General features: G+C 39.5%; 1 protein-coding gene across 1 annotated transcript in view; it reads left to right on the forward strand.

The window, feature by feature from the left end:
* sdr42e2 (short chain dehydrogenase/reductase family 42E, member 2) overlaps positions 1 to 13,431 on the forward strand; it is a 44,195-nt gene that overhangs the window by 19,936 nt on the left and 10,828 nt on the right. Inside the window, exons 7-8 of the mRNA XM_035655091.1 lie at positions 9,193 to 9,637; positions 11,231 to 11,326. Of these exons, the coding sequence (XP_035510984.1) occupies positions 9,193 to 9,637; positions 11,231 to 11,326 (541 nt within the window). The remainder of the gene's footprint in view (positions 1 to 9,192; positions 9,638 to 11,230; positions 11,327 to 13,431) is intronic.

A 13,431-nucleotide genomic window follows, 5' to 3' on the forward strand; every position in this document is an offset into this window, starting at 1 on the left:
TCTGAGTCCGGTGGGAGTGGGTCCAGGAGTCGGGGGCAGGGAGTGAAGGCTGCTTCCCCATTGGTGACGAGGCGGCGGAGGACAGAGGAATGCTAGGAAATGTTAGGTCAGTGTTTTTGAGCTTATATCGTACTAGAGACTAAAGTCAATTTGTCTCTTGTGAGTACCCAATTTTATGTGCAACACTAATGCTGTTGTCCTTACTCTGGTTCTCTTACTAATTTTGGATTTTTAGAGATTTATTTTTGTCAAGATGGACTTCACTACTTGACCATTTTTGTTGATTGACCATTTTTAGACTATGGTATTCAATAAATTGTTTCTTCCTTGTCAACACTTGCGCCTCATTACCACGATGCACCAAACCCGGCTATCAGATACAGGAATCAGTGTTGTTACGCTCTAGGGCTGTAAGTGCTTGAGCTCTATTCCATATTTTAGAGAAAAAGGTCTTTTTAAACTCAATCTCGATTTTTTTATTACAGACTGACAATCAAACAGTAAGCAAAGAAAAGACGAAGTTTGATGACATCGGGAAGTAGCGTGGCGGAGGATCATGGGAGTTGTTGTCTTCACCACCATTGCTGTCATTGCAGTCAGCTTCTCACAGTTAGGATTCCTTCAGTGTTTATTGTTCAGGCAACTGGACAACAACAACTCAACAAAATATAGAACGCAGGTCGAGTGTTTTTAGACGTTTTAATGTGGAAATGTTACATAATTATAGCTTTAAGTACAATTTCTAATACAGTGACTTTAATTTCAATTTATTGCAACTCTCGTCTACTTTGTGAAAAGATTAAAAGTATTCTTGTTTGGCTCAGAAAATGCCTTTAGAATATTTTAGAACATTTATTACGATTTCTGGGTGGCTGCCCGTCACCCACGGTCAGGAGTCTGGCCGCTGGCTGATTTTAATTTCCTTCCTTGTTTTTAAGGTTGGCTGAAGGTCACTGAGGAACACTTCCTTTTCTGTCTGTCCTGTCTCCTCTCCTGTCTCACTTCTGCAGTGCAGCCCTATGCTGTGCTCTTTATTTATTATATTCATTGATCAGGTAAGAGAGCAGAACACAGATTCATTTCTGGAAAAGGTCTTAATTAACTTTAATCAATGAATCAGTGCTCCTGTATCAATATGTCGCACCACCTTCCACTCACTTTCTCTTTTCGGGAAAATAATAATCACTGCTGACATTTTTATTTCCTCTAGGCTAAGCAGTAGTACCTAATTTGTCTGCTACAGCTACCCTCCTCTTCGCACCTATCTCTTGTGTTTGTGGAGCAGGTTGTGACTGAGCAGTGGGAACAGTTAATGAGCAGAGTGATTGTAGATAAAACTCAGAGACTCCCACAGCTTCTACCACATCAGCCTCTAGTGTGGAATGTTAATTGTAAGAGAGTAACACTGCCTTTCCGTTTTGCTTTTTTTAGCCATGCTAGCAGCACAGCTCTGTGGATGGCAGTGTCAGTCGACCTGCCACTTTGGTACGGACGGAAATATCTCAGCAATTATTGGATGCAGGTGCGGATCTAGATGGGTGGCATGGGCTGCTAGCTGCCACCTCAGCTTGGTGTCAAATGCTTTCAAATTGAACACATTAATTTAGATTATTTAAAAAAGAAAAACGTGTTAAAAATATATTTAAATCTCCCATCCCACATAATTAAAATAAATGATCTGTTAAGGCAATTTAGACTGAAGTGAAGTTCAATGAAAAAAGACATGTATTTGGAAAAATGCATTGATTTCTAATGCCACATTTAGACATTTCTGTGCCACGATAATGTAAAGTTTCCAATATATTATGTTAAAGTCTCCATCCCACCGCCCCTGAGTGGATGGATTGCTATGAAATTTTGTCTGGAGCTAATAGCTTAATTCTGTCTAAATCCTAATGATTTGGTCCCCCGTGAAGTTCATATTTATGGTTTTGGGTGAAATGTCTCAACAAACATTGGATGGATTGCCATAAATGGTAAACATTACGCCTCCTTAATATTAGCATGTCACCACTGTCATCGTGCACATGATGCCATGCTAGTGTTAGCATTTAGCTGTGCCTACATTCACAGAGCCTCACAGAGACTCTCGGTCTACAAACACAGCTCAAGCGTCCATAAAGCAGTTCATAAACTTCATCTTATGCGTTGATTCATCCTCCTTCACTCTGCAGCTTCCTTTCTCTCAGTGTCCCACTTTATCTCACTAGTGATTTGGGGAGGTTATACATGAAGTCAAGCTAATTGATTTAGTTTAAAATCCTCTCAGTGCATTAGCTCGTCAGGCTGCTTTTTCTTTTTTTTCTTCAGGAGCGTGACCTCAGAGCTCCCGCTTCCTAAAATGAGCATGAAATGAGATGACTAATCCTCTCCAATTACTCATTTCAGCAAAAAAATATACCTGCCAACATACTTTCATTAAATGGTGTTAAAAGCAGGGATGCTGGGTAAATGCTGTATTTTAAATCTCGATGAGTTTAAACGCACTTAACAAGTATGATATTCTGTGATGATTTAATTACATGGCATGCATCATTGCCTGTGACAGCGTGACATTAGGCATTAGACCATTCATTTGTAGTTTTTAAAGGTAATTTGTCACATTTTTCTGCACTTCTTGGTATTTCTCCTCCCTCCAGGAGCACATTTTTTAGTTTATCTTTGGCATCTCTTTGGTATTTTAGTTGTCAGTCACAAGCTGCGGCAGAGTACATTACGGTGTACTCTTTTCTCTCTGTCTGACATGTTGGTTGGTTTCAGCAAGACACGATGTGAAAAAGGATGTCTCCTTTACCTCAGAAAAAACCTTCCTCCCTTCCATCCTGGCCCTGTCATCCAGTGTGCAAGTAGGTTGTTTTTTTTCTGCTTTTGACAGATCTCCGCTACAGTTTCTCCCTCACTGTATCTCCTCCAGAACTCCTTTACCTGCTCTCGGCTGTCTGCTTCCTACTTCACACGCAAATTCATCACTCCAAGTATTTTCATCTCATCTGCCATGAATCCCCACTGAGGGTTTCACTAGAGTTTCAGTGGCTGTTGATGTAATTCTGTCTTATTTCTTTTGTGCAGGAACTTAAATCCTATGAAAATGGATTTTAACAATAGATTTCATGTACGTAGAAGCCTGTGGGAGCGTGAACATCTCTGCATTTTGTCCATATTCCAATTTAAATGGTTCAGAAACATCCAGAATTTGAGCATGAAAAGCCTCTGAACGCTCAGAGGACTGCAGACCACCAAGAACAACTGATCCAGCATCAGTTTTGGTATACCAACCCTTGATTATTTTCACACTCAACATCTGGAAATAGAAAGAACAAAACCCTCTTTGACCTTTAAGGTAATCTGAGTTTTGGGGTTTATGGTGAATTCAAATCCTGTTGTCTGGCGCCCCCTACTGCCTGTTACTAATATCTGTGAGACCTCTTGATCTAGCTTGTCTATTAACTGTGATGGCAAGTAATTTCAATGGACTACTTGATGAAGACTCTAATTTGTGCTTTTTTCTATACAGTAATATCTTTTTCTCTCAACAGGTAGATTAGCAACATTGGATTTATATTTTTCAGGATGTTGTAAAAACACAAAACTATTTTCTTCTTTTATTGTCATTATATATTACTGTTATTATCTTATGTAATTATTTCTGATTATTCTGTATTGCTCGCTGGTGAAAGATGCTTTCACTGCAGTACTGAGAAGTAGGAAATATCATTGATGCATATGATGGATTGATCAAAGAAGGACAGATATTCGATGAATTGGTCAAATAATTTTTTAAGCAAAAAGGCCCCAAATGTTCTGCTTTTCTTTGTCTTTTAGTAAACTGAATATCTTTGGGTTTTGGGCTAAAAGAGACATTTGAAGACATCACATTGTGGGAACTTAGTATAAGTATACTAAGTATACTATATCTGATATTCTCTAGGACAGATGGTTAATTGATTAATTAATTAATTGAGATCAGATCAGTTGATATTTAAAATGTGCATTAGTTGCAGCCCTACTTTACAATGTGACTTGCACATTTCACATGTCTCCTTGTGTCTTTGACCATTGCAGTAGCTCGGGTGGCCCTCCACACTGCACTGGGACTTCAGGGACTAATCACAGATAGCTGCCCATCCTATTTCCAGTTCTCATAGTGACATTCACCTCAGGGGAGGGCTCGGCAAGGTTGTAGACAAGAGAGGTCTGCATTTTCCACAGAACTTCTTTCCCTCGCCGCTGCCGCAGGTCAGACAAGGTGACGGCTCCCTGCTGACTGTGATTCATGGGTGTGCTAGGCAGCATTTAATGAGAGAGTAACTCAACCCTTTTATCACACCGAGTGCTGAAATAACAAATGAGCAACAGAGGAAAGAAGGCTGTGGGTTTAGGACTGATCTGGTTAGTGTTTAATGGTTTGCTTTATAATGGTGGTTAAATGTATTTTTCGTTATTTGCAGAGCATTATTTAAGTTGTTTCTGTGTGAGCAGATGTCCTTGCCTATGGCCTTGCAGATCGATAAAGTAAAAAGCCAGAACAAACACTCAGTGTTGCACTGGACATCACAAACACAGTATCTGTGTGTGTACAGTGTGTGTGTGGATCTTTCAGCGCCACTAATGTGATTAAAAGAGGGAGAGAAAAAAAGTAAAAAGAGAGTGGATTACCTAAAGTAATGCCAACTTCAATGTTAAAATGCAAAGTAATTGATTAACCTTATTAACCTTACTTTTACTTGTTCCTCAAATGGTCCTTTTCCCTTTTACTTGAGCCATTTGCACCTTTACATGAGTATAGATTTTCAGTAATCTACCCACCACTACATTTTATAAAACTGAATGATGATTTAAATTACTGCAGTAAAATTCTGGGCAGATTAATGAATAATAAAGATAAGTAGCAGCCCTTCTGCCGACCCTCTGAGAGTGGGAACAGTAACAAGAGCCTTACTTCTCCTCTACCTTTGAAGAGCGTCAAAATTGGTCGATAGAGGAGGTGAGGCGGGGCCCATTCATAAATTTGACTTGAACAAATACTGATAAACGTGTGTCTTTGGATAGAGTTACAGTAGACAGAAACAGAGAGTGTTGCACCACTTTATGTGACCACCTCTAGGTGTCATTTGAAGCATCCCAACCTTTTGTCTTGAGACAACTTAAAAGGATTAAATGTCTACTTGCTGCTGATTCTCATCACAGATTACAGTCGTACTGTATGTCTGCCCTTTGTCGACAGTCAGAGGACAGTTACAGTTCAAAGATGATTTATTTCAGTCTTTTTATTGGCCTACAGTACTTTACTCATCGCTGGCAAACTTTAAAATTGTTCCTGTGTCTGCTGTCTGCTGTCATTTTAGTGTTATATTGGTCCTTTTACTCCCAGATCCAGATCCATCACTCTTCACCCCTTCACCACCACCACCACCACCAGTGTCTAGACTCCATCTGGGGGATATTACAGCTCATGGCATCAGTATCACCTTAAAATAATGACATCACAACGGGGTCTAATCGCCTCTCATATTTCTGCAACTTTCCTATTGTTCAACTATGGGAATAAATGAATTACTCTCAAAGCTTTTTCTTCACTTAAGTCACTCCTGAATAGAATAAATGGCAGAAACATCTTTTTTTTTCTATTGTCACCTTGATCTGAGCCAAGACTGGGTTATGTTCTTTCATTTGTTTACAAAAATGTATAATACATTACTGACTAAATGTGATGTTTGTCTACAGCAGGATGTGTCAAAAAAAGACAAAGGCTTCTACAAACCGAACCTCTACTGCAGCACAACAGCAGTGCCAAAGTTGCTGTTAAATCCAAACGAGGGCAAATGTAATCTGGGATGGAAATTAAATCAACACATAATGTACTTTCTGTTAAAAAAAAAAAAAGGAAGAGTGCGCTACAGTTCAGCCCTTTTTATTGTGGGTTATCTCTAAATTGCTTCTATACTCGAGCGCTACAGTCATTTGGCAGCTGCTTAAGACTCCCCCCCCACTTTAATTGCGTGCAGTGCATTTAACTGTCAGCTCAGGTTTGGCAGTTTGTCTGCTGTCTGCTAAATAAAACATGAAGCGTCTATTTCTGTCCTCTCCAAAAACACTGTGCTCAGGAAGTGACTGCTGTTGCTGCTGCTTAGCTGGCCTGTTGTCATGTCAGAGATAACCCATCATTTGATGCCAGAGCTTTGATTAATGACCTTATGTTTTCTACAGCAGATTTCTATGTGTTACTTTATGCGTTAAATACCACAGCTGAGGATGGCGGAGCCTAATAATTACTCTATTGGGGGAAATTAATTGAAATTAGTTGAAATGTCGGAGCAGTTAGGGGTTAGGTGCCTTGCTCGAGGGCACCTTTAGCTGTTCCCCCTGGAGATGGCACCTCTCCAGCTGCCAGTCTACCTTCATATCGACTGGTCCACGCTGGACTTAAACTGGCCACCCTCCAGTCGCCAAGCCATGTCCCTATAGGCTGAGCTACTGCCGCCCCCGTTCAGTTCAGCAACAAGAATGAGGAGCTGCAGGGACAAATAAATAAAAAATACTGCACTAGACTAATGCAGACATGAGACGTTAGTTTAGTTTGTTCAGCAGGTTGTTCTGTGTCTGAGGAGCCTTATTATCACTCACTTTTCCTACTAAAACTACTTAAAACCATTGTAACAATACACTTTAATCTGTCTTTTTCACAGAGAAATACATTAAACAACAATCCCCACTTAACAATTGTCACCAGCCAGAAGGTGTAAACATTCAGGGATTAGTTATTTTTTCCTTTTACAGCAGCTATATGCATTTTTCAAGCCAGTTGTGATAATAAAATGCCTAAAAATATCTACATTGTTTCGGGGAAAAAAACAACATGATAGTTGCTCAGGGAAAACACATCATCCTCTAGAATGTAAATCCTGTTTGTCTTCATCAATCTGAAACCAGAACATAAGAAATGTTGAGGATGACTTATTTTCACCTCTGCCACCTAAAAAGAGGCAAAAAAGATCTGATTATATTATTATTTAGGTTATATAACATAGGTAAGGATTTGGCATAAACAGCATCACTAATCTTGAAACCTTTTTTTCCACAGTCCACAGAACCTCGCCATGACAATGTTAGAGCAGACCTATAGATGGCGATATTTCCAGTAATAGTACTTTTGCTCCATTGATTTGTCCAGACAGTGAGACTGAGGGGAAATGTTAAAAAGTTATTTTAAAATCCTAAAAGACATCTGATTGTGACCATACATTATTTGTGTTACACAAAACAACTACAAATTGATGCAAAATGATCATCAAAGACATGCAGAGGAACTACAAAGTGGTACAACTTTGCAAAAGGACCATAAAGTGAGATGCATAACCACCACAAGTCTGGATGTCATGCAGAAGGCTTGTATGCAGGAGCGGTGTGGGACCTGTTATCTCATGCCTGTAGTCTGTTTATTGATATAATTTCTTCTTAGAATATCTACATATATACATACATACAACATAAGTTGTTCATTTGACATTAATTTATTACACTGAATAAACATTGTAACCATAATCTTGTGAAGTGGAATATTGCCAAAGTAAATTTAAGTCTTAACACATTTTAATTCCCCTTTTTTGAATGTTAATGGCTTATTTTGTAATACATTAGTACATTACTTATTACCATTAATAAAACATAGTTAACCTGCAGATAGTGCAGAAGGGTTACTTGAGTGTGATTATTAGAGCATTATTAAATAGTGAAACCAAATAAATAATAAGATTTAACATTTACACCCTGCATCACACGTCAGATTAATCAGTTTTTACAAGAAAAAATATGATTTAATTGACAACCAAATGTGTCTAAATTTAAAAATTTAGGATTTAAGCTCAAGTTTATTCTGTGAATGTGTGGACAGATGCTCTAAAGCAGGGATAAAAGGGCCACCTCATCCATGGAGGAATAACTTTACCAGATGCCTCCTCTAGCGCAGCAAATATTAAAAAATGCTCCAAATCCGGATGCGCGCTGCGTCCGGACATTACGGTAGGAGAGTCCTCAGGTAAAGGTGCAGGTGATTGACAGGTGAGAGAAGTGACGCATCGGGACGGACCACGAGAGCAAAGGGAAGATATAGACTGGATTATTTCATCAACCAACCGGCACAGGTACAGATGTGAGAGGTCGAAAGGAATATTAAGGTAAGTTAATGAACACGAGTGTATCGTTAATTCATCACTTTGGATGCTAAACGTCTCATAAGCCAATTCGCTGTGGAGACAAATACAGAATATGACATGTAGATAAAGTTAGGGTGGGTGTATTGCTGACTGATGGCTGATGGCAGCCTGTGAAACTCGCCTGGTGAGCTCTGAAACAACGAGCTTACAGTGGAGTAATACAATTTAAAGCTCACTGCTGAATATTGTACATGAATTCATTCTTAATTTCACGAGGATGTTGTGATAGATAATCTTATAGAGAGAAGTTAAAGCTGTGTGTAAATATCCATGACCATCAGGTTGTTATCGTACTGTGGGTTTATTGTAGCAACATATGATTAAAGAATATATATTTCACACAATAATGTTATTTAGTTGTTTAATTTAAAGGTGAAATTCAAGCATTCTGTCTATTTAAAAATCTTATATATATAACATATATATGTATATAACCTCTGCACAGGCTGTAAATTGTAGTGGAGGTCCCAGTGTTGACAAATGTACCAAATATGTCTAATTTAATACTAAATTTGGGGAAAATGTCTAAAATTATGCAAACAGGGGCAGTATGGAAATTAGAAATGGCTGCCCATCCCTCTTTGGTGTCAAATGCTGTCAAATTTACATTAATTTAAATTAATTTTAAAAATAACAGATTTTATAGACAGTATTTGGAAAAATGTCTGAAGATTTGGAAATGAAACAATGTATTGATTTCTAATGCCACCTTTAGATATTTCTCTTCTTTGTGCCACAAATGTAATAGGTTTGAGTTAAAATATATAGTTAAAATATCTTCATTTGGAGGCCTCTCCGAGCAAGTATTGATATATGCGGTTGTCAGCATCCCGCCCTCTTGGTACCACATGAATCTTTCTCCAAACATGACAGATGAAAGCCATCCAAAATCTCACTCTGTTAACTTTTTACTGGTAAAACTTTAATGATACTAAAAACAATGGATAACCCACTTTTCCCCTCCCTCCAACCTCATCAGGACATCTATGGAGCTGTGCGGTCCCAACATGAGTGAGAGTGGAGGCTCGCTGTGCCAGGTGAAGCAGCTTCCCCGCCACAGTGTCCCCCTTTGTCGCCTGCAGGCCAGCAGTGGACTCCACATGCACGACCTCCCCCACCTCACCCACCAGCCGTGGGTCAACCACCCGGTCCCTACCGTCGCCTCCAGCCCAGCCATCCGCCACAGGGCAAAGGGAGCCATGATGGCCAGTGGCGGCAGCAGCCAGGAGTGTGCGGCCTCCAGACTGGGAGAGGAGGCGGCGCTGACCCGAGGCATCTCCACGGGGAAGGTGTTGGTGACGGGAGGAGGGGGATACTTTGGGTCCAAGCTGGGGAGAGAACTAGCCACTCAGGGGATGTCAGTGATCCTTATGGACATAAACAAGCCTCCCTGTGATATCCCTGATGGAGTGATCTTCTATCAGGTATGGGACAGTGGAGAGGGACCTGACTCTGTTGTCTGCTTGTAAATGTACTCTGTAAAATCCTGCTATTATACTGATTAATATTTATCTATATTTCCCCTGCAAGTTTACCCTGAATAAGGCGATTTAGTTCCAGCCAGTGTATCTGTACAGAGCACATAAACACTGACAAGGGGCAGTAATTACATTCAGCTGTTGTTACTGTTTCTTTGTTTCTGGCATTTCAACCAATAACACTGTTCCTCCATTACTTTTTCTTTAGCTCTGACATGTTAGTCCCTTTTCTACACTGCACTTTATAACAGAACCTCATATTAAAGGCCTAATACTTAAGGACCAGTAGGCTTCTTCTTGTGAACTACCAAACAAAACGGTGCATAATTTGGCAGAAATATAAGTTACATCCACCTCCACACAATTTGTGAAGAGGAACAGAAGAAAGCATTGTTTTTTCTGTAAATTAAAGGTGGGGTTAGCAATTCTGGAGAAATCCAATATCATGACAAATACTTGATATAGTGTGAACAGTTGCAAGTGATGTTACAGCAGCTATGTTGCAGCTAACCTACAGACAGCGATACTTCCCTGCTATTATAGCTAACATCAGAACAACAGCTTGTTCTTGGCAAACTAGAAAGTAACCTGATTGTCCGTTGGCAAGTAATTTAACACACAAACCCTGGCAGGAATATTAAGTTAGTGTTGTGTGGCTTGGTCTGATCCACTTTCTCTGTTTCCCGTTCATGGCTGTGTACAAACACAGTGCACACACAAAATGCACAGTTAGCAGACATTACTTGTAATCGCAGAGCCCACCTTTAATTTTTTAATTGACAAACTTACATATTACATTTTAATATTAAGTAAAATCCAGAACTGTTTCATTTGATTTCAACCAGGGGTCCTAACTTATGGGACTCTTATTCTCATTCAGTTTAAATGACATCTTTCTTGAAGGCATACATAGTAAAATATTAATCACAAAAAATGGTTTATAATCTTGCTTTATATATTATTTAGGCTGAGGTCATTACTGTAAAACTCTCCCAGCACTTGAATCCTCATTGTTATTTCTATGTCATTTTAATGTCTGCCCTCTTTCAGTACACACTGATTAAATCCTGCTTACAGCAATATGTTTGACTTCTTGCTATAAACAACATGGAGTACACACTATGTGTTTGAACTTACTGCACTGCTCCGTGCAGACTTTAAAAATCAATTTGTTGCTTCAGCGTCAGTGAGTCTCTGTGGTGAGGCTGCGAGCTGGCTGGAAACAGACACAGGTGAGTGATCCGCCTCAGAGGGCCAGCTGCTGACTGGGTCGGAGAGGGTGGAGACATGATTCGGGTTTCACCTGCAGGCCTCATGGCACACTTACCTTAATTACAACTGTCTTTTCATGGGACTGTTTCTAACTCACTGCCCAAAATGTATTCTGAACCTGCAACGCTTCCAACCGCTGTGGGCAGTAAATGTACTAGTGATAATAACACATAAAAGTGCTCAAAGGCAATACTTGCTGTCTTCTAAGTGTCCTCCATGTTGACATTCATTGATTAAATGTAAAGCTTCTTCCCCCTGTTCTTACAGAGTGACATCCGGGACTATTCCTCTCTCTATAAGGCGTGTGAAGGGGTCGACTGCATATTCCACACGGCGTCTTACGGCATGTCCGGACCAGAACAGGTGACTTCCCTTCATGTCTTCTTCAGTATCTGCTTACTACCTAATCATTAAAAAAAAAAGTCAGAGACACAGAGTCTGTATGTAGTGAGGATGTTCATGAAGTGGCAAAATAAAGAATTCACATTACATTTCCATTCACATTGAGGAGTAACAGCTGTGTATTATTCCACAATAATAACAAAAACATGAGCCACAATTACATAAACAAAAACAACAAAAACAGACTCCTTGTAAAAAATAATGTATTTGACCCTGAATGAGTTCTCTGAAACTTCCTGGAATGATTTAAGGTGGAGTCAGTAATTATGAAGAAATATTGTTGGTATTTGAACTCAACACACATTCAGCAGGTTGGCATGTGCCAGATTTACCATCCTTTTCCATCCACTACGCTCTCCACCCTCCCTCTGTCCCGTGCACTAGCATGGATACCCCCTGTTGCTGATTGGATGGAATAGTGCGGGGTTCCTACGCATCCTGGAAAAACCTGGAAATTTAGAGAATACTTTTCCAGTCATAGAAACACCTGGAAATTGATTAAAATGACCAAATATCCTAAATATAATCTATGTTGCCGTGGAAAATATTATATATTTATATATATATTTATATATATATTTTATCCTCTCACTAATCACTCGTCTGTTGATAAGCTGCACCGTACGACCCTTCAAAGCGGGTGTAATAGACATAAAGCGTAATGGAATAATGCTCCTTTTTCATTTTGGTTCCCATTTAAGTCCCCTTTTTCGGGAATTCTCAGAGAAGAACAGTGGAAATGTTGTAGGCGGTCATATCTACATGCGTACAGCCTATTAATTATTTATATTTTGTTGTGGTTGATACATGCATTCATAATTGGCTATAGGATGAGAAGATTCATTTTCTGTAAAATAAATCCTGCTTGATTTGAGCTGTTACTTATGAGCTGTGGCCACATTAATGAAACTATAGTAAACTTTAGTCCATTCACCAGAGACTGCAGAAAACCGTCAACTAACGCAGAGTGTCCCATAAACGCTGACCACTTACTTGTAATGAACCTGAGGAACTTCATGAACCCTGCATCATTAAAGTAGGATTAAATGTGCCTGGAAAATGATTTATTAAAAAGAGTTTGAACCCTGATAATGTTGTGTGACTCAGTTTGGGTTTTCCATTTACAGAGCCAGGGCGGTGTACCAGCACTTTAGTGCACACACAGAACACACAGCTAGTGGACCGTCAGGAGATATTCCCTGAATTTCACAAAAAGTTTTTTCGATTAGTATCACTGACTGCATCTTTAAGTCTCAAGCCTTTGTAAATCATTATCACAGCATATGTTATATTAGACCTTCCTTCCTATCAATATTTAGGAATCATAACAAGTTTGATAAGCTTGTAGCGGTTAATGCAGCCTCGAGGTGCTAGTCTAAAGCAGAGACGAGGAGCGAGCTACAGAGTTCTGGTAAACTCACACTTCTTTCTATCTCCAAACCTACAGATCATTTTCAGTTTCAAATTTGTAGCCTTCAGCCCCAACCGATGCTGACTGATCAAATCAAGTCAATTGATCAGCCAGCCCTTTGAAGACATTAGCAGCTGAGCCAAAGTGCTTTCCAGTCGAGGCAGATGGGTTAGCATCAGCCTCAATACAGGTGTGCATGATAAAAGGTATAGTACAAAAAAAATTAATAATACATAAAGCAATGCAAAGCAGCAAGGCAAATGGAAACCTAAAATAACTAACAGGATAAACTCATAATCCAAGTAGTGAAGTTAGGAGAAATAGAATAAAACCAGCAACAGATTAAAATACTGTAAGAGGACGTCAGAAATAAGGTAAGAGAGGACAGAAACCGTGGGGCCTCTTTGTACCCCATTAAAGGACCAGTGTGTAGGATTTACTGGCAACTAGTGGTGAAATCGCCGATTGCAACCATCTGAAAACCCCTCAGCCTTCCAAGTGTGTAAGAGAAACTACGGTGGCTGCAAAACTCACAAAAAGGCTACAGCCAGCGTTTGGTTTGTCCGTTCTGGACTACAGTAAAAACATAGCGGTTTAACATGGAGGATAAAAACAACTCATTCTAAGGTAACGAAAACACAACGATTCCTATTTT

The sequence above is a fragment of the Morone saxatilis genome, unplaced genomic scaffold, assembly GCF_004916995.1.
Source record: "Morone saxatilis isolate NCDOM2014 unplaced genomic scaffold, NCSU_SB_2.0 Contig14, whole genome shotgun sequence".
In the NCBI taxonomy this organism is placed as follows: domain Eukaryota; kingdom Metazoa; phylum Chordata; class Actinopteri; family Moronidae; genus Morone; species Morone saxatilis.